This window comes from Telopea speciosissima, chromosome 7 (assembly GCF_018873765.1).
Source record: "Telopea speciosissima isolate NSW1024214 ecotype Mountain lineage chromosome 7, Tspe_v1, whole genome shotgun sequence".
In the NCBI taxonomy this organism is placed as follows: Eukaryota; Viridiplantae; Streptophyta; class Magnoliopsida; order Proteales; family Proteaceae; genus Telopea; species Telopea speciosissima.
This window is the reverse complement of record NC_057922.1, coordinates 16,836,740-16,861,631: the sequence shown is the minus strand read 5'-3', so window position 1 is coordinate 16,861,631 and position 24,892 is coordinate 16,836,740. Positions and strand designations below refer to the sequence as shown.

At 39.7% G+C, this 24,892-nt stretch overlaps 3 protein-coding genes across 5 annotated transcripts; 1 reads left to right on the top strand and 2 right to left on the bottom strand.

Moving 5' to 3' along the window:
* Nucleotides 1-2,151: 2,151 nt before the first annotated feature.
* On the top strand, nt 2,152-12,674 carry LOC122669222 (nuclear transport factor 2-like). 3 transcript variants are annotated; one of them, XM_043865925.1, is made up of 9 exons: nt 2,152-2,337; nt 2,440-2,574; nt 5,287-5,593; nt 6,030-6,292; nt 6,419-6,608; nt 10,631-10,755; nt 10,858-10,923; nt 11,217-11,296; nt 12,405-12,674. In XM_043865925.1, exons 1-9 carry the CDS (start codon nt 2,311-2,313, stop codon nt 12,628-12,630), a joined length of 1,419 nt encoding a protein of 472 aa, XP_043721860.1. In that variant the 5' UTR covers nt 2,152-2,310; the 3' UTR covers nt 12,631-12,674. The 3 variants fall into 3 exon arrangements, with proteins under 3 accessions (XP_043721860.1, XP_043721858.1, XP_043721859.1); XM_043865923.1 differs by having other exon boundaries at nt 2,152-2,352; nt 11,217-11,295; nt 12,407-12,674; XM_043865924.1 differs by having other exon boundaries at nt 2,152-2,352; nt 10,634-10,755; nt 11,217-11,295; nt 12,407-12,673.
* Nucleotides 12,675-13,831: 1,157 nt separating this feature from the next.
* On the bottom strand, nt 13,832-16,954 carry LOC122669224. Its single transcript, XM_043865926.1, has 3 exons — nt 16,048-16,954; nt 14,308-14,480; nt 13,832-14,211 (listed from the first exon to the last, which is right to left on the bottom strand). The coding sequence occupies exons 1-3, from the start codon at nt 16,897-16,899 to the stop codon at nt 14,085-14,087; spliced, it is 1,152 nt and encodes a 383-aa protein (XP_043721861.1). The 5' UTR covers nt 16,900-16,954; the 3' UTR covers nt 13,832-14,084.
* A 6,017-nt stretch (nt 16,955-22,971) lies between these two features.
* On the bottom strand, nt 22,972-24,194 carry LOC122668290. The gene has a single exon (XM_043864876.1). The coding sequence runs from the start codon at nt 24,178-24,180 to the stop codon at nt 23,011-23,013; it is 1,170 nt and encodes a 389-aa protein (XP_043720811.1). The 5' UTR covers nt 24,181-24,194; the 3' UTR covers nt 22,972-23,010.
* Nucleotides 24,195-24,892: the final 698 nt, after the last annotated feature.

Genomic DNA, 24,892 nt, shown 5'->3' with positions numbered 1-24,892 from the left:
GTTGAAATTGGGATATATTAATTTTAAATCTATATGAATCTTTAAGTTATGACTAATAATATATATATTTTTGTTTAGTGGAAAAAACTAATTATATACATCAGAATAACGGAATAAAGGATTGGTAATCTAATACGTACTCCCAGCAAACTTTCCACAGATAGTTCGAAGAGTCAACTGGTCAGCCAAAGCAATGTGTATGTTTGGAAATACTTGGAGATGCCAAAGCCCCCTTTAGTGTGGAGGGTATTCAGACTTATTGCGCTTGGGTAACAATTTTGAACAAAATTTTAGGGAATAAGAATGCTGCCTGGTCGAGTAGCCCTGCATTAATACGGGAGCCAATGGGAGCATGCAGAGGGGCATCAATTAGGGAGGATTTTTCTTTTTGTAAGGGGTGAGGCGGTCATTTTAGGGGGACTGTGTCTGGATGCACGAAGTTAGGCAGCATTCTTTTACCCAAAATTTTTTCCATTAATAGATATCTTTGTGTATGTTTGCGAAGTTAAACAGGTCTGCTTGAGTTGAATAAAAAGTTTGACCCATTTCAACTATTATCTCACCAGATTTATTTTTTTTAATCTTTTCTTTATAATTTAAATGAGGGAGAGGGTTCTTTGAACAAGCATAGATGAGCACACCAATGAAGTGCTACCAAACAATATTGTAAATTGGAGGACAGCAATGTCATTTCATATAAAAATGAGAGAGATAGAGATAGAAGTGCTAGTGTACCTTATTCCGGTTATTCAGAGAATCTTTTCACTTTAACTAGATAGAAAGTTGATGTTGTATATTAAATTTGGAAAAAAGATTCCTACTTGGTGGCCACCCCAACGCCCTCTCACAGATTACTATAAATTGATGCCCTTGCCCTTGGGTGAATATCAAGGGGTTGTTCTTCCATTAGCCTAGACGCTGGTATAGGTACTATGCGACCAAATAGAGATCTCTTGATTAATTAAAATTTCAAAGTCAAACACCCATCCTATTCTTTGCTTACGTTTTCAAATTCAAACCGTACGGAAAGTCAAAGAAACACAATCCACTTAATTTAATTCATTTTTTTTTACTTAATTTATTATTTAAACATATGGCTTAAAAAAACTAAACCTATGGTTTGTTAAAAAAAGCGCCGCCTTCTCTTTCTGTTTTTCTTCTTCCTTTTCCGTCTTCTAACACTTTTTCTTTACAATCCAATCATTATCAAACTTTTGGATGGAATCCAAAGGAATTGCCCAACCTAGGAAAGGAAACCACGTGTTCCCTTAAGTCAATGCTATCTTACGCTGCTTTCTATAACCCCTTTTTTTCCCGGCCACTGGATTTTATGGTCGGCCCAACCACCCGGTCTAAACTTTTAACTTTCTGCAGGACCATGTTACATGCGTAATCGTGGATTCCTCTACCTTCTACTATTGAAAATGAAGATTTTCTTATCTACTCTCATGATTTGAAATATCGATATCGTATCGTCTGATATAGGCGATCATGCCAATACCATATTGGTATCGATGACATGAAATAAACAAAGGATAAAATGGTCAAAAGATGACTTGTGGAAGATGACTCAACTTATCAATTAATAGATCTAGAGGTTGACATCCAATTGATACAAGAACTAGAAGATGGCCCACCTATTCAATTTTTAACTTTATGGCTAATCATCAATTTCTCAATTTGAGCATGTAAAATGGTTCGACCACCTAATAAGACCAAGCGGTTTGTTTGTGGCTTGAAAACAAGACTGGTCCAACTAAGATTAGCATAATACTACTTCGGTCACACACCATCAAAGAACAATCCTACAGAATCTCTAGATCCACAAACAACATTCAAAATCTAACGAACGGAAATCAATAAACCCTACAGTGTTTCTTAATAAGTTGCTCCCGGTTTTAGACGAATGCGACGATAGCACAAGGGACTCCAAAAGGCCCGAAACAACCTAAAAAAAACCAGTGGAGAAGACTGCGTTTGAGAGGGAAAAAACAAAGATTTTCTCAAATCTGATCTCTTCTCTAGTACAGAGTACAGACTACAGAGAGGTTCTTCAGCTTCTCTCTCTATAGATTTCCATGCAATTTATTTGTCGTCGTCTCTAGCTCCATCTCATTTTATCCTGATTATATATAACCCAACCAAAAATACAGAGAAAGGAACGAATTTTTTCTCTCTTTGTTTATGGGTCATAAAAATCTGGTAGCTTTTGGTTTTTCAGTTTATCCGAAGCATTGCACGTCGAGGGTTTCGCTTGGGGGTTGCTAGGGTTTCACGAATTTTTTGTGCTACATGTTTCTCTAGAGAGAAATGATGTCGACTCTGCTTCACACCCCTGTCAGTGCTGTTGAGGTGAACCCACGAAATTTGCTTCTCTACTAGTGTTTATGTCTCGGTCCCGCTATTTGTCTTACACTCTTTCTCGTTTTGGTGTTTCAGGTTGGATCTTACTTCGTTGGCCAGTATTATCAGCTTCTTAAACAATCGCCGGATTTTGCTCATCAGTTCTATACGGATACAAGTTCAGTGCTTCATGTTGATGGGAATACTAGCGAGTTGGCAACATCAATGCTGGTAATGTTTGTTACATTTGTACCTTTTTTTTTTCTTTCTTTCTACGTTTAAAAATTGATTTTTATTATATTTTTGTAAGTATTTGAAAAGGCATGAATTAGTTAATCATTAAAAGTGGGATTGAGCTCTTGTGTTTATTGGAAAACTGTAATATCCGCTTGAATACATTCTATATAATTTTTTTAATGCTGATGCATGGCACTTGGATTTTGTGGTTCATAAGCTGGTTTCTCATCTCGTCGTATATGGATCTTCTGTTTGATTCCCACCCTGGTGATTTACATTGAAAAATGTATTTGGCAAAAAACTTATGCTTCTCCCCCCCCCCCCCCCCTATTGTTCTGCTACTTTAGTTTTCTCTGGCAATATCATAGTGATATTCTCTATCACATAGTCCCATATGTTTCATCAGAATTTCAGATTAGTTGGTATTAACTTTCTAAAATGATTTTAGTGGAAATTTATCATGGTTTTGTTACCTCATTGATATTTGCCTGTTCATATACCTTGTTTTTATTCAATTTCAAGATTGTGTGTGTCCAGTTCCTTATGCTACTCTCTCCCATCTTGCTTGGGATATTCTTCTCTTTTTGGGTCTTCAGGTTAACGTACCATTTTCTTGGAAGGGAAATTGAGGAAATGATTTTTTGAATCAGGCATAACCGCTAAACAGCTTGGGTCTTGATAGAAATTTGGACTGTTTTAAAATTCTATTCATCCTATGTTTTTTTTTGGGGAAATTCAGATAGTGCATTGTAGAATTCATAATTCTAGTGTTTCTTTCTTCTCAATTTAGATAACAGCCACTATCCTTACAAACATTTGGCTTTTAAATTTGCAATTCCGTCATGAAGAATCAAGCAAATGATACAAATTTGAAGTATAGACCAGTTGGACCATTAATAATTACTCAAGATTACATGATTTACCAAAAAGGAAATTTAAAACATCAGAGAACAACTTGAATGACTAGAGTAGAAGCATGTGCCCCCTCCCCTTCCCCACCCCCACCCCCCCCCAAAAAAAAAAAAAAAAAAAATTGCTCCAGGGTAAGGGATGGTTTGTCACTGGTACTTATGTTGGGCTTTGGGGAACCAAACAGGATTGCTTTAGGAGACAATGGGGGTGTGTTATGGGTTAACCTCGAACCGGACCTTTCTAACGAGGATTGGGGATGATCCTTTTTACACCGCACAAATGTTCCTAATTAAATTAAACCATCATTAGATTATGTTGTCATCATCAAGCCATTACTTTTTTTCTTCTTGTACCCTCTTAAGCATCGTATATTTTACACACTAGCAAGTATTCGAGCATCATCCAAAGGTTAGCTCAAGTTTTCAGGGTTCAAACCCAGTTGAAGTTTTCACATAACCGAGAGTGAAAAGGTGCTATTCCATAATGTCTGTCTAGCAGATCCCCCCACTAACCCAGTGAGCATTCAAATATCTGTCCTACATTCATTCGCGAAGGGACTCCTATTGGTTGAAGACCATATCAACAGATCTTCCATCTTGCAAAGAAGGCGGCATAGAGTCTAGGCAAAATTTTGGGAATGATACCCTTATTCCTACGCCTTCTAGCTACTTTATCACCTACTTTGATTTCACGTTTTTGTGAAATATTTACACGAATTGTTTCTGGAATATAATTGGAAACCCTTTTGCGGGATCTATCTCACGTCAATAACTCAACCCCTTCCACCGATAGGTAATTTTAGACAAGTTTTCTTTGAAGTGGATACTTGAATGCCTAGTATGGCTCATTATAATCCTTCTTCCAAGGCATACGATAATTCTTTCGTCATCTGAGGCGTTAATTTACCTACTAATATATAACTTGTTTCTACCTAAGATCCCAATATCACAATTCCATTTCTGTCTAAATTTCTAAGTAAATGGGCTTCTAAATACGGTATTTCATTAGCGATGCTTTACGGACCTTGGCTTGTCACATGTCTAAATTTCATATTTCCGTATGTGAAAAGAAGTATAAATATCTCCATATACCAAAAGCTTGCTAATGAGTACCGCGTTTTCAAAATTGTAGCCTTCCCATGGCATATAGGCTACTAATACGTTTTTACCCAAAGCGAGTTTGCCACCTGTAGCGGTAAGCATGTGCGCCCCCCCTTCCCCAAAAAAAATTCTGTTGCAACTTATTCTTACCTTGTGTGCCTCCTCCCCCTTCCCAAAAAAATGTTCCCCTCTTTTAGTAGTTTCAAGTGTCACTGGAGATGCTCTGTCTAAGAATCTTGTTTTTCTGTATTAATATTACTTTTGCTTTGATCTTTTCTGCATACTTTCGCTTATATTTTCTAATAATTATCTTCTGCTGTAGGCGCCTTGCTCCTCAACCCCCAACCCAATCAGAAAATTGCTGTCTCCAAAAAGCCCATTGTTCTCCAGCTTGCCATTCAACTGTAGTTTGCTCATTTTTTTTGTACCTTGTATACAACTAACAGTGTCCTGCCATTCTCTCCTTGCAGCTAATGGATTACTTTTGCTTTGATCTTTTCTGCATATTTTCACTTATATTTTCTAATAATTATCTTCACCTGTAGGCGCCTTGCTCCCCAACCCCCAACCCAATCAGAAAATTGCTTTCTCCAAAAAGCCCATTGTTCTCCACCTTGCCATTCAACTGTAGTTTGCTCAATTTTTTTTGTATCTTGTATACAACTAACAGTGTCCTGCCATTCTCTCCTTGCAGCAAATCCATACGCTTATCATGTCACTCAATTTTACTGAAATTGAGGTCAAAACAGTACATTCTCTGAACTCATGGGAGGGAGGAGTTCTCGTTAAGGTTTCAGGTTGTGTGCGAACCAAGGATTTCAGTGGTGGGAGGAAATTTGTACAGACCTTTTTCCTTGCTCCTCAGGAGAAAGGCTTCTTTGTTCTCAATGATATCTTTCTCTTCCTTGACGAGGAACAGATTCACCAGCACCCGACAGCTATGCTGGCTCAGAACAATTTTGATTCTAAACTAAATGCATCTAGTCCTATTCTGGAGCCAGGTATTGTGAATTTCATAGGACTAATCACTAGTATATATAACAATATATATATAATTATAAGATCATGTATTGAACCCAAAAAGATGAGACTAGGCTTAGATGATGATGACCATTCACTGAATAAGGGCTACCATTTGGATTTAAGCATGAATAAGAGTATGTGTTATTTGAAGGAGTGGCCATAAGGTCTGTTACTCTGCCATTCTCAAAGAATGGTCATATATTGCAGTGGAATCTGATTTTAGTGCCTAATTAAAATTTAAAATGTAAACTAAGAAATTCGCTAGTAATCCTAAAAGTTTAAAGTAACATGTATTAATAATTCCTTTAAAAGCTGGAGGATCAGTTTAGTTTACTGTACTGTTACTGAAGAATAATCGGAAATTGTGTTTGAATTAAAAAATATTGACAATGGTTAAAACAATGGTATTGGCAGCTTCAGACTATTTGCTCAGGGAAGAAATTCAGGCTGCAAATTTCGTGGCAGCAGTTCATTTGGAAGAAAGTGATCCAGTTGACAAGTACAGTCCTCCAGAAGTTCAGCTGCAGCAAGTCTCTGAAGCAGAATACATAGTGGATGAAACTGCACTGGAAGGGATGACAGGTTCATTTCGAAGTGCAATGAACTCTGTCCGAGATTTTCCTGTCCCAATTGAGGAACCTGTTGGAAAGCCTCTGAAGAAGACTTATGCCTCTATTGTATGCTCCACTCGGCTAATTGCTGCTCCTGTTGCAAGTTGTGTGTGTGTGTGTTTGTGTGCCTCTATATTTGAAAATACTAATATTATTCTGTCCTCCTTTCAATGTTTTATTTGTACTTGGAAGTTACGGGTTGCAAAAGGGCAATCTGTTTCATCAGTGGCTCCTCCGCCATCTTTAAACAAAGGCACGACACCTACTTTAGAATGGAATCCTGCAGGACACCTGAATTATTCACAGTCCTACCCTTCATCAACAAATGTTCCTGAAAAGTCTGGTGCAGAAGCAACAGATGAAGTGACTGCCATAGAAGAAGGTTAGCTTTCCTGCTCTTGCTCCTGCTCCAACTCCAATCATTTGTTCAAAGTTTTGGGACATTATTTTGAGTGTATAAAATATCATTAAGAAGTCCTTGATGAACTGCAGTGCATATGACTAAATTGTTATTGTTTATTCAGTTGTTTTAGGAAGTTTGCGCTGGTGGAGCATGTTTAACTTATAACCTTCCCTTACCTATACTATAAAATCATAAATAGGATTTGAAGTGTATCCGATTTGTTTAATTTGGAGAACTTAGGTAATATTATGTAGAAACTATGGCCCCATGTTGTAACGTTTCTGTTCTCTCAGATTGATTCCGAGTTAGAATTGATTTTTTGTGATTCAGTTCTGAAGGAGTGATTCTGTCGGGTAGAATAGTGTTTGGTAACATGAAGTTGTCTCTATACTTTTCCCCTGTCAACTCCCTAAACCAGACCTCCCTCTTTCCCTACTCTTCCAACCCTCCTTCCAAGAGACCACATCTCTCTCAAGCATTTCATCGAATGTCTGTTGGGCCAACGAAATTCTGTTGTTCTTACCATACATATTTACGAAGGCAGTGGATGAATATGTTAGAATCAAAGCCGAGCTTGATAGTTGCAGAGTGAGCTTGCTCTCCCACGAACAGAGATGATGAGTTTGTGTAGGCAGAGACAAGTCTGCTGAGGTAATAAGGGTTGAGTACTGACCCATTTCGCAGTAACCAAGCGAAGAGCTGCAGTTCTTTAGAATTCGACTCCTCCGCATTGCAGGTAATCAGATCATTGCAGGTAATAAAATCTATCTAGCCTCCAATGGAGATTTTATTAGTTATACTAACCAACAACAAGAAAGATTGATGTCACTCAATATTCCAATTTTTTAATGCAACTATAATTGATGGGAAATCTTTGGAATAAAAATATCTCCATTCGAGCCTACAATCACTTCAAATAGAACCAGATAAATTGGAATAGAGAGTGAATATGAAGCCCATATGAAAGCCTGGACGAATGATTTGCCCTTGTCGTCACCTGAAGCTATGATCCTCTGGCCATTAGGTGACCATTGCAAATTGTCGATCTAATCGGAAAGCAATTCACTCGCCATTAGGGAAGAAGCGAACGACGGTGGACGGATAAGCATGTTCACCGTAGATAAAAACTTCAAGAGGCCTGATGTAGTTCTCAGGTTCTAGCACAGGTGTAGGTAGCCGCAGGAATAAGGCTCAAAAAACCAGTCCAGAATCACTGTGGGAGACAGCCTGGTCTGATGTGTCCTGGTTCTTGGTTGGTTCAACAGAGCACATTCCAGGGGGTACAAGATTTCTAATTTTGAGGAAAATATCATAAGGAATCAGGCATATTGCATGGGGATTATATTTCCAGATTTGGATAGAGTATCACACTATCACCCATGAGTTTAATAGAGATATTTCCCAGATTTTCTTGCTGGATAAGAGGATATAATGACCAGATCGTGTGGGCCCCATGGCCAGCTAGCTTGGAGATCAAGATTGAAGTGGGAGGAGGATTTGACAACTTTATTTGTCCTAGATTTAGGAAGTTTTTTTATATCTTGCATGGGGGGTTTTATTAGCTAGAGGTTAGTTTCTAATTTATAGGTTATTAGTAGTTTCCTTTTTCTAGGATTCTTTATCTTTCTTTGTAATTGTTTTTAGGGAGAATGTTCTCTGTACCGCAGCTCAGGCTGCGCCCAGGCACATGGACAGCCTGTGCAGGGGGACAGGGTGGTCATTGTGCCCACCCCCATGTGCCTGGGCGCAGCCTGCGCTGTGGCACAGAGAACAGCGCCCCTTGCTTTTAATTAGGCAAAGTTCTAGAATGCTGTAATCAATTTTCAATTTTATAAATACAAGGTTGTGGCTGGATTCTATAGCCAACAAATTGAAAAAAAAAGGAGAGTTTTGGTTTGAAACCATGCTATGCTGTGAGTTGCAGTGGGGAGGGTGAGATGCCTATACCTATGAGTGGGTGAGAGACCCGGGAGAGAGTGGGATGCTCGATCCAATTCTATCCTCTATTTTCTTCTTTTTTCCATCAATCTTAGTGAGTATTTAGTTCTGAAATTTAAGAATCTTTTGAAGGGCATTCAAACGCTTGATTCCACTGTTGGAAGCAATGTTCGGTTGCTATTTGAAGGCTGCTGCTATTACCAATCAAGAACCCTGCTGATCTAACCATATGCGGACCATACTTTGTTGATCCTGCTGTAGAGTTGGGTTCTTATTTGAGTAGTTGGGGACTTCGTTGTACATTAAGACCTGTTGAGGTAGCAAATAATAATGGATCTGACATTGTAGTAGAGGATAGAGTTCGACTAGGGATCTCCGAAGATTAAGATCCCTTGCCCCAGCTTCATCAACGGAACACAAATGTACGTTTTTGAAAGCTCCACCATGTCAGAACACAGAGAGTGAGGGAGGTGTGGTGGAGTAGACTAGGGGAGATGGTCGTGGTAGAGGGTATGGCGATGGTGGAGCTACGGCAGCGGTGGATCCAAGGGAGGAAGGCTCACGGCCAGAGAAGAGGGAGTCAGGTTCGGGTTTAATTAGATTTGGAGTGATTCACCAAAATTTAAAAAAAAAAAAAAATCTCAATCACTTTTGGGATTAGTTTGTTCTGTGAGAACAATAAAATCAACCCAGAATTGGTTTAAGCAATTTCACTCCCAAAGTGTTCCACCAGAACAAAAAAATACCAGAATCACTCCAAAAAAAGGTTACCAAATGGGGCCTATATAATTTATAGTGATTATGTATGTGTTAAACAACTGGTCCCATGAGCTTACCCCTGGGAGAGGCCTGAATTTTTATTTTATGGTCCTTTTTATGTTTAGTAAGATATTCAATATCCAATTTTATATTCAAATATTTAAAATGGACAAAAATATGGATTGTCCTATATCCGCTTTGTATTTGACTGTTTTCAGTAAGGGTGTGAATTGCAAACCGAAACCATTTACCAAAACTGAATCAAACCGTTTATTAATCGGTTTTGGTTTTAAGAAGTGAAACCATTTAAACAGTCAGTTTTGAACCGATTAAATCCTATTAGAACCGGTATGCTATTGGACCGATTGTACATACTATACCGATAAAAAAAGGGGGTTAGTCCTGACATTTTATATATGCTTTCTGGTGTTCAGTAGTGGTTTACACCATGTAAATTATTATTATCATTATTATTTAATTTCTTAGTCCCAATTTGGGCCTCAATGTCGTGGTTCAAACCCAGTAGCATCAGATTTCTTTATTGGGCTTCAAAATAGATTCGTTCCCAATTGGACCCCAACTGTTAACTCGAAACAGCAACAAAATAAAAATCGAAACAGAGAAAAACCATTTAACTGAAACCGTTTAAAAACGGTTTAACCAGAACCATTAATTAATTGGTTCAATTTGAGATATTGGAACCATTTAATAAACAGTTCAGTTTTGGTATCTACCCTTTGGCCTTCACACTTTGGACCAAATCAAAACCGAACCAATTAACACCCTTAGTTTACAGCCCATTGATGGCAACCTGATGTTTTTGTAGTTTCTATTTTCAGGATTCAAGCAAGGTCTAATGTTTCCATCCTTTTCAATAAAACTTTCAACTACTATAAAATTTTGGAACAGCACAAGTCCTTTTCTGTTATTTGTCAAAATTTAATGTTTTTTTCTTGTAAATAACTAAAGTTACACTTTGTTTTCTTTGTATATTTTGGAATCTTCATTTCTTCGTAGGAAAAATATGGATTGTTGCAATTTTCTTTATATGTTTATATCTAGGTACTATTTCCAGGGATTTGTTGAGTATTTATATTCACTATATTTCATTAACAAATTTGTTGAAAAGTCTGGAATTCCTGGTGTGTTGGTGTTTTGTCAAAGCAATAATTAAATTCTTCTAAATGTCAAAGTCTAACTTGTTGCAACTGCCATTATAAATTCATATTTTTTTCCTGTTTGTCAGCACATAAAAACTTAGATGAAAGAAACGCATCATTTTTTATTCTTGGTGTATGAATTCTCAGGTGAAGTGAGATCCGTCTATGTGAGGAACTTGCCCACTACCATTGCTGCTTCTGACATTGACCAGGAGTTTAAGAACTTTGGTAGAATCAGGCCTGACGGGGTGGCCATCAGACACCGCAAGGTCCATTATCTTTGCTGATCTTTCTATTGAATTCCTTCATTTGCACCTCAGAAATGAAGCTGATGTCATTCTATGTGCGGATGTATTCACATTGACATGCAGGAATTTGGTGTGTGCTATGCATTTGTTGAATTTGAAGATGCCTTCGGTGTTCAAAATGCAATTCAGGTTAGAAAGTTTTCCTATGGAAGCTGTTACTGATCAGTTTCCAAGTGAAAAAAGCTTTTACTTTTCTGATGATACCATTAAGTTCTGTCTTGGCCACAGTTTTTCAATTCATTGTTTATACATTGGTTGAGTTGAGCTTTTTGTTTGCTTTCTTGCTTTGCCAAGAGCAAGGAATATGACTTATCTGTCATAATTATTTATTCTGGAGTTAACCACTGAAATCTCCTAGTTTTATATTTCATGGGTGAATTTTGTACATAATATAAGACTTATTTGGCCTGGTTTCTCTGTAGGCATCTCCAATACAGCTTGGTGGGAGACAAATACACATTGAGGAGCGGAGAGCAAACAGCAACAGCATATATCGAGGAAGTATGTTTCACAAAACTTTCCTACTTTAAATACCTAAAGCTATGATGACTGTGGATGGATGAAACCTTCATCCTTGCTGGTTAGATCACCTGATTCCTGTTGATGTATTATATCTAGTCTGGGTTATGCAAGCCATATGAGTCCCCAACACCGCCCCCTCTATATATATATATATATATATATATATATCATATTTTAAGATACGGCATTCATGGCTTAATCCTCTGAAGTTCTTTTGATCTCATCACGTGTTTTTAGTTGGGGCTTATGAAAATGTGCCTCCGCTAAACATGGTTAGGCTGCCATTGGTTCTACCTGGGAAATGCTGCTTTTTGGTATTCACGTTATTATAATGATGGGATGGAGTATTAGCATCAAAGAAATTTTTTTTTCTTTTTTTCTTTTGTGTGGGGGGGGGGGTGTTTGGGGGTGTTTATTCCCTGTGGCTGGGAACCTCTCTGTGACAACCCTCTGAAAATATGTGTAGCACCTAAAATGTACCAGTTGCCAGGAGAAAATTTGATATGTTTTTAAATGTACTGTTTAACGTAAATTAGCTGCTCAAGGAAACTTCCTGGTGTTGAATGTGTTCCATTTCTTTGCAGTTCTGGTTATCAATGCCAATGTATTTCCAACACACAACACCCCCCCCCCCCCCCCTTTAAGACAAAAGAATCCAACTGAGACAGTTCAAAGTTCAAACTACTTCAAATCCCTGGCCATTTTAGCCATGTACCTAATTGTGTGGTTGCTGTCCACTCTTTTCCATGACCTACAGTCAATGAGTAGTTCCTCTAGTCACCCTTCAATTCTTTTCTGCAGGCTTGTTATCTTCTACTTGGAATTGTTAGCTGCCTTGGAGTGATAATTGCTTCCTAGGTATATATTGACTATATGTCAGATTTAACCCTCGAAAATATGTAAGCTTTATATTCAGATATTATTAAAGTGGCATTAGTTTTCAGGTGAGGAGCGCTAGTTCTATTTTATGGAACCTCTCTAAGGTCTTAGTGCAGTTTAATTTTAGAACATATTTCATTCATTGGCATTTATATTCAGATATGACCAATGCTCTTTAACATTCTACTGGTTTCTGAATTGTTTTGAACAGGAAGGGGAAGAGAGCGGAACAGCCATCAGACAGAGGCCCCAAGGGGGCGTTTTGGTGGTCGGAATTTTGGCTGGGGAAGTGGCCAAGATGGTGCTGAGAGGGACTATGACAACAGTCCTCGAGGTAATGGTTTCCATCAGCGAGGTCCAAGACCAGACAGAGGGGCATTGGCACACCAAGTATCAAGAAATGGGCAGAACCCAATAGAGCCAGCCACTTATTAATTTTCCAGCAGCGGGAAAGGTTTTTCTGGTAGTAAAATTTTCGTGTCATGGGTAAGAAAAAATATATATATTTGTGTTCTTGTGGATTCTCACTTTGACTAGATGAGGTGTCAGGAGTAAGCAGCACTGTTTTTTGTGGCATATGTTTTACTTCAATTTTTTAAATCAGTTGGAATTTTTTTCGGGGTTGTATTACTTTTCTCAACATAAAAAGATCGAATGAGGGAAACATTACAAGTTCAAGGTACCCTACCAACTAAAAAATTATGAGAAAGAGACGGAGGGGGAGGGGGGGGGGGGGTGTGTGGAGAGAAGTCATTATAAGAATGAAAAAGCTTCTGAGATACTGCTTCCAGTGATCGTGTAGAAAATATAAGCAGCAAGAGCCTTCAGTAGAGGGCACATATGGATCTTGAACTGCTGCAATATGCTCTTCTGCATAAGCAAATAACTGTGTAATTTAGTAAGCCTGGAAGGATGTACACAGCGAGTAGTTTTCAATTATGTATATGGTTTCTGAAGGAGAAACTGATGAAGGGCATAAGTCCTTAATGGGTAGTCCTTACCAGGAAAGATTCAGTCACAAGTTGGGGTAGTCCTTACCGGGTGCTATAGTATAGGAAGGAAATATACCAATTAAGGATCCCAAAGCAAGAATTTAAGGGAAAAACAGGTGCTTTATTTCTTTTACCTCTGTGGCCAGAGATCTGATTTCTCGTTCTGAAATCCTTTTGCCAAAACCCTTGCATATTTGGCACTGAAATGACAAACCAAACCTATCAGAGCACAGTTAGAACTGGCCTTGAACAATTGGCCCATAGTTCTTGAAATGCCCAGTTTCTATCTACAAGATTGTTGGGTATACTCTTGTGTCCATCTGTTGGTCAATCTATCTCACCAAGTTGATTTTTAGCCCACCAAGTGCATCTGTTGTATACTTTCAATGAAAATGTAAACCCTTCCACCACCTTGAAAAGAAAAAGGGGGAGGTAAAAAGAACCCTTCCACCCTCCTAGACTTCGTTTGGTTTAGGGAAGTGAAATAAGTTTTAAAAAGAAAAAATGAAAGTTTTGTTATCAAGATGTGTAAACTATTTGATTTGATTTCACTTACCTTCACTTTATTTCCCTTGCAATCAAACTGAGTCCCAAGAAATTACAAAGTCCCAAGCCAAATGCATCCACAGAATTGCAATTTCAAATTGCAGAGAGAATACTTTTTTTTTTATTCCAAAATATCACCTTTCATTCCACGGCATATACTGTTAGCCATGCCTTATTTCACATAACTAAGACATAACTTAAAATACAGGAAAAGGAATTGATCTTATTACTGCATCAAATTTAAGTAAAAGTTTAGTGCAGTTAGAATAGCTACTGAAAGCATGGATTTGACATTTCCAACATTGTAATTTTAACAGAGCTTTAGCATCTCTCTAGCAATGGATGCCACAATCACACACTGACGGAGGCCACTGCTCCCATAAGGTAAGCTGGTGCACCAGCAAGATCCTGTGACTGGCTACCTTCGTCCTCGTCCTCTGTGTCCCACAAGAAGCTAGCATATGCTGCAAGGACATGGCTGCCAAGAAGAAAGGAAGTGAGTTTTCTTTTTTAAATTCTAGTAAGTTACATTACATGCTTTGTCATGTAGATATGAATCTAAAAAAATACTAACCTATCTCCAGGTGCAGCTTGAACTGCACGTTCGAAGTAGCTCATAGCTCTGTCACGGTCATGGTAGAGCTCCCACAATAATTTAGCATACTGTGACATGATTTCCCCATCTGTTGGATCTACTAGTATGGAGCGCGAGTAGTACTCCTCAGCCCCTCGCAGATCTCCTTTACACTGTTGAATAACAAGGAAGTACTTCAGAAAGCAAGAATAGGGAGTATTGGTTTAACTGTAAGATATGACAAGATCTCAATTAACTTCAGTTCTAACCATTATTAAAGGAAATTAAGAAAGAGACACTGCTATCTCTCTGCTTGTTTGAACCTCGCTTCTACCCAATTTCATCTCAGTTAGCCTAACGTATAACGCCTTCCTTGCTTCTACCATGTGCTGGAAACACAATTTATGGAGTTGAGACATACAACTCAGCCTCTGGAGATTTTTCATACTCCTCTCTGCCTGCATTAAGCTTGTACTTTTCTTGCCTAATGATACAACACCCTCTTCAAATTTTTTTTTCAATTATAGGTGACACCTTCCATGTTAAAGGAATGATCATTGTTTCCCTACTTCTAACATGTGCCCTGCAGATATTTACTGTGGTTAAGATTTACCAAGCAGCTCCAAATGATTGGAACTGATTCAATGAACCCATCTGTCTTGCCTAATCGACCACCACAGAAATGTAAAAGCACAAAGCAGATTATATGCTATCAAGTCAGTTTTTTGGCTGAGGACATACCCCCCCTTCCCAAGAGGACGACCCCTCTTTCTTGTTGTCAACAATGGGTAATCATCCGCATTTAATCAAGAATATTCAGACTGCAAACTTGACATCTCTCCAAATGATAACAAGATTTTATGCTTTCATAGCAGGAGAATGACAAAAGAAGGTATTAATCCAACTAGGGGATGGATGAATCTGCCTAGTAAGATAGATACTTTTTTTTTTGGTAGAAGCCTAATAAGATAGATACATACCACCAGAACAGACGCACAGAGATCAAAGCATATTATTAAGAGGTTTGTGAGACAGTCTTTGGTTCACACGCACCAATGATGACTGGATGTCCATTGAACTTGAAGGCCACCTCTTGAATTAAAATCCAGAGGCTTTTGGAGAATAGAATCTATGGATACTCACTCCTGTGAATTACAGGTCTATGCACCATAAGCACCTTGAGCACTAACATAAGGAGACCCACCGCTGGTTATCTACCAAAATGGAGAGAAGTCCCTTCGACGGCTACGTGCTATCAGGTGTTATACAATAAATCCATTAGCAAACATGCTATCTATGGCTTGTTTGACGATTAGCCATGTTTTCATGATAAACCAAATTGAAATGCCAAACACAGAGATACAAAATACAAAATCCACTATGAGAGGAACCTATGAATTATGAAGTGCTCCTATGATAAAACTAAAAGTGGTGGCATATTGGAAGCTAATGACCACTTCCTCGAAAATCTGCAGAACATTCAATTGGAAAATTGAAACTATCCAACAACTTCATTGACAGTCCCGCAAAAAGAAGCTCAGCTGTGAGGACTTCAATAATGCTCAGATCACACAGACTGCGCTGTCGCTCAATATGCAAAATATTGGGGGTTGGTGCCTTAGATGATAAATATATATCCGTTATATACTAACAGAACTATTTCATCAAGTGCAAATGATAATTGACAAGTAACATAAAATTCAGGGAATAAGGGCAGAGAAGATGATTAATAAATCTAACCTGATTCAGAAACTGAGCATAATTCCTTAGGAATAAAGGGTTGCAAGGATTTTCTTCAACCATCCGCTTATAATACTCCTCAATTTGGGGTCCCTCTGGGCCACCGCCCTCACAGAATCCATCAGGACTAAAACCATTCCTACCACCGCCCCTGCCGCCGCCAGCACCACCACCAAGACCACCCACATCAATTCCAATCCCTCTCGCAAGATAGAGAGGTGGGCTCCTAGACTCCTTTGCCTCTTCCACACCTGAGCTAAGCTCTTCCTCCATAATCAAACCCATGTTCTTGTTCTTTGCAAAGCTGAATCCACCACTTCCCACAGACAGGATAGAGTCTCCGATTGTGACTGACCTCCCCAACAACCCATCTCTCTCACCCAATTCTTCTTCTTCTTCTTCATTCTCTTGTTCGTCTTCATACCCGTCTCTCTTATTGTAAATCGAGAAACTTGGGATTGTCTCCAAAACTGACATACTTGGTCTTCTAGATCGTCTCGTCAGTGGCTTCGCAGTATTGAAATCGTCGATATCGCACGACGCGGCTGCAAGTGCTTCTAAGTTGCCTTCCGATCGGGTCCTTCGGCAGCCTCTTGAGACGGCAATACTGGGTTCGGGGTCGAAGTCAGAGAAACCCACAACAGAGAGAGAGATTGGAGATGAGTTGCAGGAGAAGCTGCTGAAGTGGGAGTTCCCACCAGGACAAAACGAGAACTTTTTGAGATTATGATCAGAGCTCGATGGGTGTTTGTTGTTTTTGCTGCAGCTATTCTCAAATTCCCTGTTTGGAGAGTCGGAGAAAGAGGAGAGCAGGGATCCAAGAACGGGTGTTGAAGAGCTCCTTAGCAGCATTTTTTATTGCTTTTAGTATCCGTCCTTATCTGACTTGCGATTCAGAATGCCTGTGGACAAGAAAGGCTAAAATATAAATAATTAAAATTGTAAGAAAAATAAATTTTCAGTCTTATAAAGCAAACCACTCAGGTGCAAATAAAAATGCAATTTATCTGAGCCCTTCCATTGGTGGACAGATCAGAGAGAGAGAGATTAATGTGAAGCAAGTCTGCTCACCGACAATATAGCCGGAAAATTATCTCAAGATACATGTGATTTTCTGCAGAACCCCTAAAGCAAAATCTCCAGGAAAACCTCCCCAACTCTGCATAAAAATAAAAAGGGGCTTGAGACTCTAATTTTAGTTATGTAACTTTTACATCAACCATAGAGTAATACCCAAGCTTCAATCCCCTCCCCCCACCCCCCCACCCAAAAAAAAGAAAAAAAAGAAAAGCCCAGTCACAGATGAATAACACAAGGTGTTTACACTACAGACTCTCATCAAGAATCCTATAACATTGGCATAGCATTCTTGAAATGGAAGGGTCATATCACATTACCAGTCTTCCTCTCTGTACAAGATTCTATCTCTGAATGAACAAAACCATAACAAACACAGAAGAATAACTTACTAGTTTACAATTTAGGGTTGGTGATTCTGGAAAGTGTTGGATCAACCAATATTGTGTACTGGGTGAGAGAGAGAGAGAGAGATGGTTGTTGCAGAACAGTATCACAGAAACCCAAATGAAGAGAAGAGGCAGTCTGCACTCAGCTTGAAATAGGGTATCTAAAAGGAAAAAGTGTTCTGTTTGAATTTGATGTGAGCAAAATTCTAATGGTGGACGGAACTTCAGCAGCTAGCACCAGCACCACAAGAACAAGAATTTTCCTCTCTCTCTCTGTCTCTGTCTCTGTCTCTCTCTATATCTCTTTCTGTCTCTGCTCTGAATTTGGGTTCAGCATTTCTGTGGTGGAGAAAGTTCCTACATCATGAGGAGGAAGTAAAATAAAATATCTCCATCTCCTCCAGCTTAGCCCATGGCCAGCTCAAGTTACGAGCCATTCCAATAGATGAGTTCTAATTTCTGTCAGTTTACTACAAGAAGCTTCAACCCTTTTCCTTCCTTTCTCTTGCAAGGAAAGAGAGCACTTGTCTTTATTTAATACCGAACAAACAAGGCGGTGAACACGTGTTGGTGCTTTTCTTCTCTTTTCCAAGAACCACTAAAAGTGCCGCCCTTGCATAAAAAAAAAAAACGAAAAAAGGCCCAATGTTCTATGTGTCCAGAGCTCAGACACATAGGGGTGGACAAAATGATTTTTTATCTTCTGTTACAGCAAGTATTGCATCGTGCGGCAGCTGCAGAGGTTATGTGTACCATGTGGGCCTACTATGTCACATGGCCTCTGCAGCACCGCATGATGCCACAGCACCGTGCTGTAATAGGAGAGAATAACGATGATCATCCTACCCCCTTGAATGGCAGACCCATGTGTTTGGGTGTAGGCTACGCAATGCAGAACATCAATCCAAAAAAAAATTAAAATTGGATACCTGACTATTGATAAATTATGTTTGAGATACTATTATTCAAAATTTCAATTATAACCAATTATAATCATACATATCCCACCACCATTGCCTCCCTACATAGTGAGCATGCACCTGTGTTTCGGTATTTGGTTAATTTTTTTAGTATGTAGTTTGTTTATTGCTGGTTTCATGATCATGCATGACATTTCCTCCATTTTCTTTTTTTTTTGCATTCCTAGACTAGGTTTTGCATATTCCATTTTTAGGTCATGTTCCCTTCTTCCACTTTTCGTGATGACCCCATGATGTAAATTCTTTTAGTTGTTCAATTTTGATAAAAATTATTTTAGTTGTTCAAATGAAGGGAAAATAGATTTTGGCCATAATCCATATAGACTCCCGACTCTAATATCATTTTGGGGGTGCTTTCATCTATTTTAAATAAAAATAAGTTTTAAAAGTGATACCAAACACATGAAAAATGAAAATAAAAAATGATACCAAAGTGGCGCTTAGCATACATCCTCTTTTTTCTTCTTTTTGCATCTATAAGATAGACTCTTGCATGGTATGTTGAATGCTATTGTCTATGGTATGTGTTCTCTCAATCTCATGATGATTCTTATAATCCTTGATTTCCCTGATGTTTAATTTTATCAGGTAATGATTATCACCTATGGATTAATAGTGTTTATATGTTCTATCTTATGGTCATATGTTTCTATGATTCCATGCATACATATAGCATAGGTTTTCATATATCATCCATTGATTTCATCCATGTTTTCTTTAATTTAGTTCTAGGTCTTTTCATCTTGTTTTATTTCACATGCAAGTTTGAGTGTCTTTTGCATCATAGGTTACAAGTTTACATTGTTTTATATGTGTTTATGTGAATTTTTATGATTTTCACAGTTAGAATAGGTTTTGTCAGCTTTCTAGGGTTTTGATTTAAATCCATGTTTTTTTTTGTTTTCTCCATGTTTTTACCCTGACTTTAGCTTCACAATGTTTCCCCCCTTATTTTTATGGATTTTTTGGATTTTTTAGGCTTGTTTTAGTCCCAGAGTATAATTTTGTCATATTTTATTGTACACAAATTGCCATGTTTATTTCGCAAACAACTGTTAGCTCAGTTGGTTGGTGGCATTGCAAGTTGGTGCATGTCCCCCTAGGAGGTCAAGGGATTGATTCTCCTGGATTGCATATTGTGCCAAAAAAAGGCACCTTTCTCCCCCTCCCCCCTCCCCCCCTAGTTGTAGATTGTGGGCTTGTCTTAGCCTTTCCTTTAGCTTGTAGTTGGCCTATGGGCCCTTGTATAGGATAGTCCAAAAAAAAAAAAATTACCATTTTTATTTTGTCATATTCATCATAGGAACTAGGGTTTTCATCCTCTCTCTTTGATTCCATTAAATTTTCATGATTTTGTTTTCACGTTTCATGCATTTACGTATATAGGTGAAGGTTTGCATTTAGGGTTACGGCTTGAGTTCGCATTGCATGTTTCTCGTTATATGTTATGTATTATTTTCCTTTATATTTTGAATACTAATATTGCAACCAAACACTCCATGTATGTGTTCCTAGATTCTATATACTGACCTTTGTTTTGTAGTCAAACACTTCATATATGTGGTTTTCAAACCCTAGCTTTTACTTTCTGTGTTTTAGTCATCTTAATAGATTTGAGCGGCACATATGTGAAGTAAATAAAAAGAAACTGGAAAATTACATCAATGTCATCAACAATATCCCTTGTAGCCCAGCCAAGTGATGACTCAAGCTTATTAAGAGCCAAAATCACAGGCAAGCAGTCCCTGCCCGGCCCAGTTCCCCAGTTCCTCTAACAAGGGGGCTGGAATGACCACCCTACCCCTGCCCAAACACTCTGCCTGGGTGGGGTTCACCCCCCCCTATTAGGGAAATTGGGAAACTGAGCCGGACAGGGAATTGGAGGAGATAATTTTCCTGGCTCTTACCAAGAGTACAACGTCTCGATTCCTCAAACCAGCCTTACATTTAGCTAGCAGTGATGGAAGTCCTACCTTATATATAGGAGCGTACGCCAAGCCCAAGTACAATTAATCCTACTAAGAAGATCTAGGGAAGTATTACCCATTAATACATGAATCCATAGAGCTGCATCAATAGACCCCAAACTTTTTGCTTAAACAAAAAGACTCTCAAATACACCAATAGACCCTTTTATCCTTATTATCCTTCCACCAAAAGCGTCCGAATCAATTTATTTAGGTTCAAACAAGTACTAGAAGGTAATAAGAACATCGACATAGCATAAGGCGAGATACTAGTACTCACGGCCTTATGAAGACCTCTTTACCAGTAGGAGAGATGATAGAATCCTTTCACCTGGATAATTTGGATTGCACTCGTTCGACAATACTAGCAAAGGGATTTTTTTCCTCTAAGGTTCCCTCACCCATACGGTTGTGAGGTTCTCTTTACGGATGTTCGACATGTGTCAGAGAGAAAATCAACGGTTGTGAGGTGAAATACACTTCACGATGGTGGTTCCCAAACAACGAGTGACTCTCTCTCTCTCCTCTCTCCACTCTTTCCTCAAAACCACTCTCTTCTCTCTCCTCTCTCCACTGTATCCTCAAAACCAATATATTCTCTCTCCTCTCTCCACGTTTGCAGTTTCTCAATAAAACTGCAACTCTCACGTCTCCTCTTTCCCACTCTCGTCTCTCTCCTCTCTCTATACTATTTCCAAAAATCAACGAAGAGCGCGCCTTGGAGAAACTCCGGTGAAGCCGATGGCTGTTATCCTTCCTTCTTTCTCCATCCATCCGTCCTTGGTGGTTCCATAAACGATATTCCATCCTCCACCGTTTGGATCTTCGATTCTCGATTCAGTCGATGGGAAATCGGTCCCAAAATGCGTGCCGATAGGGAATTCGCCGCTGCTGATGTTCTCAATGGGAAAATTTATGTCATGGGAGGGTGCTTGGTGGATTCCTGAGATTTACTAATTGGGCGGAAGTGTACCGACTGAGCTCGATTTGGGGTGGAGGGGGAGAGCTGCTGTTGTTGATGGGGTTTTGTATTGCTATGATTATTTGGGGAAAATCAGGGGTTATGACGTGAAGTAGGGCATATGGAAGGAATTGAAAGGTGTGCAGAAGGATTTGCCCAAGTTCTTATGTGGTGCGACGAATAACACCTCACTAATCCTCTTCCGTCCATAATTATCTTATTATGTCTTAACTAACGGGCTTTCCTTGTTTATTGGATTTGAAATCATCCAATTTCGATTCTGTGGAATCATTCATATCCTCTTATAAAAGTTTAGAAGGAAGGCAGGATTAATAGATCAAGCGGAAGAAGAGTGACGATCGATCAGTCTCGCTCCACTACAGGTACTCCAATATGTGTTTGTGTTTTTTTTTTCTTTCAAAAAACATTTCTGGTTGTTGGTTTTACTTGTATGAATAAATAATAATTTCATGTATTAGTAGGTTGCTATTAGTTATTAGCATGGCTTTCCTTCTCGACTGTGGCAATATAAAGTGGTGGTGGTGGTCGTCGTCTCTCCATGTTTGCAGTTTCTCAATGAAACTGCAACTCTCACGTGGAGATAGGAGAGAGAAGAGAGTGGTTTTGAGGAAAGAGTGGAGAGAGGAGAGAGAGGAGGGAGAGAGTCACTCGTTGTTTGTGAATCACCATCGTGAAGTGTATTTCACCTCACAACCGTTGGATTTCTCTCTAACACATGTCGAACATCCGTAAAAAGAACCTCACAACCGTATGGGTGACTGGGTGAGGGAACTTTAGAGGCAAAGGGTTCCTTTTAGTGCAATCAAACTCAATTGGGAGCCCAATATATTTCATGTGGTTTTGAATTCCAGGAAAGCCAATGGTATATGATGCATCCCTCTTAATTTCAGGAGTGTCATGAGGAAACAAAATACTAAATGTTTTAAAATTAATTTCACACTCTGAACGGTTATTGGGCTACCTGACTAACCAACAATCTCTTGCCCATATTGTTATTAGAGCGCATTTATCTTCTCACAGGAAATTTCAAATAAATATTATATCAAATGCTGTGCAAAAGGTAAATTCACAAGGCTTTTTGCAATAAAAAACCTGCATAGCTCAAGATATGGGAGAGGCTCTCCTACACAGATAGTGTGAGGAGGAATCTGCACACTACATCAATTGGTGTTATGAAAAAGGTATTATTTATGTAGGACTCAAATTTTCAAAAATAAATAAAAATAATAATTAAAAACATCATGTTAATTAACATTCCTTTTTTTTGAAAAAAAAAAAAAAAAAAAAACCACCACATATCAATCGCTCTGTCTCTCCATCCCTAAAAAAAATTTGGCAAGGGGAAATAGAATTTTAAAATAATTATAAGAAAATGAGAGAGAGAACGCCCCCTCAGCCGCACCACCTCCCCTACTTTATACAAATATTTTTGGCGCCAAATGCAAAGCTCCTCACAATTCAAATCTCCTTCGCTCTCTCGCATGCGCACCAGGCGCATGATAGTCTCTCTGATCTTTCCCTCCTGCTGCTGCTGCTGCTGGTTCTTCTTGTTTCTCAAATCTCAAGTTTCACCCTCGAGGATATATTAGACGTGAAGGTGTCGTCAGCATCAGAGAATCAGAAGGGCTGAGCTGAAATTTGTCGTTGTTGCCACCCTTCTTCTTCCTCTTCGGTTTCGGGCCACAGAAGATGGCGCACTCACACCCAAACCTGCCGCCGAAACATGAGAAGAGTCCTCCCCCCATCTCTGTGTGCCTCCGCGTATGCCTCCGATGCGGCCGACGATAATGCCCATACCCATTATCGTAAATTGGTGGAAGCTCCTTCCTCCACTTCTCTAGCTTCGACCTCAAACCCTCAACCCCTCCTTCTTCCACACTCCAACCCTCCAATATCGAGCTCCCCACCTCCGCTGAAGGGAATAAGTCATCCGCCACCAGTCCCGCCGCCACCACTGACGCCGGTGGACCAATTTCCGATTCCGTGTACATCGATCCATTCGTGGGTGTCGTCGTCGTAATCACCTTTAACGGTGTTGCTCCACCAACGACACTGATTCCAAGCTCCGATCCATTGACGACGGAGCTGGTTTTTTGCGACGCGATATCGGTAGTATTGATGGTTTTTTGCGACGTGATATCGGTAGTATTGATGGTGTCGGTGCCATCGCTCTTGGTGCGGCGGAGCTGGACCTTGGGAGGTGGGTGGTGATGATGGTGAGGAGTGTGGGATTCTTCTCCCATGAGATCACGGTAACCGACGGCGGAGTTAGCGACGGTATAGAGTGGCATGCTTCTCATGGAACTGTCGAGGACTGCCACCCCGATGTTGAGGATACCCTGTGGACGACCTGAGGGACGTCGGACTTGAAGAGCTACGAATCGCATACCAACATGGCGGATGGTGGAACCACCGTTACGGGCGTTAGATGGGACGAGGTTGCCCACAAGGACTCGAACGGTTCCGATGCGGACGTCTCGGAAGCAACGAAGGGCGTAGATTTCGATTGAGACGGCGGAGGTGTCGGATTGGAGGAACTGGTCGTCGACACGGAACACAAATTTGTCATTCCAGGTTGGGTCAGTGTGGCCACGGGTGTCGACACGCGTGGAGAGCTTGCGGTCAGGGTGGACCCAGGCGACCGCGTAAGTGCGCATGTTACGGGATAGAGGGGCCAAGTCCTGGCCCGATATCACATTGATCTCCAGGAGCTGGAAGGGTGCCTTATTCATAGCCATGGCGATCGATTGATCGATGGCGATGGCGATGGTGTTGGTGGTGGGTGGGTGGGTGGGTGAGTGGTTTTCCTCGCCGCCTGCGAAGAGGACGACGAGGGGGGGAGAGAGAGAGAGAGAGAGTTGGCAGTTGGTAGGAGCGGGGGAGACATAGAGAAAGGGAAAAGGTATATAAGGGTGGGGGGAAGCGAAGCATGAAGCAAAGCAGTTGGGAAGGGAAGAGGTGATTTGGTTTGGTTAGGGGATGACAGATGGAATGTTGAGAGATTGGCTAATTTAGGTATGTGATTGACATTGAAGAAACAGCTGGGTTCCGTTTGGTTACTTTGGGTTTGTTTTTGAATGGTTCTTTTTTTGGCAAACTAATTAAGGAAGAGATCTCGAGCTGGAGACCTCAAATAGGAAACTGTGGTGTTTCTTTCCTTTTATCTCTAAAATCTTTATTTCAGAAAAGATTAGCCGATAAGTTTGTGTTCCTCTTTCTAGGCGCAGGAGCAACACGACCAATCAATATTCTTTTTTCCTCTGATGATAAATTTTTTTTTGGTGGAACCTTTGATGATAAATTGATAATGGCGTTTAAGGACAGTCTTTTTTTTTTTTTTTTTTTTGGTAAAATGTTTAAGGTCACAGTCAAAACGAGAGAAAGAGAGAGAGAGAGAACTGCAAGTCACGGTCGGGTTGGGCTGGGCTTTATAGAATCCTAGCCCAACCC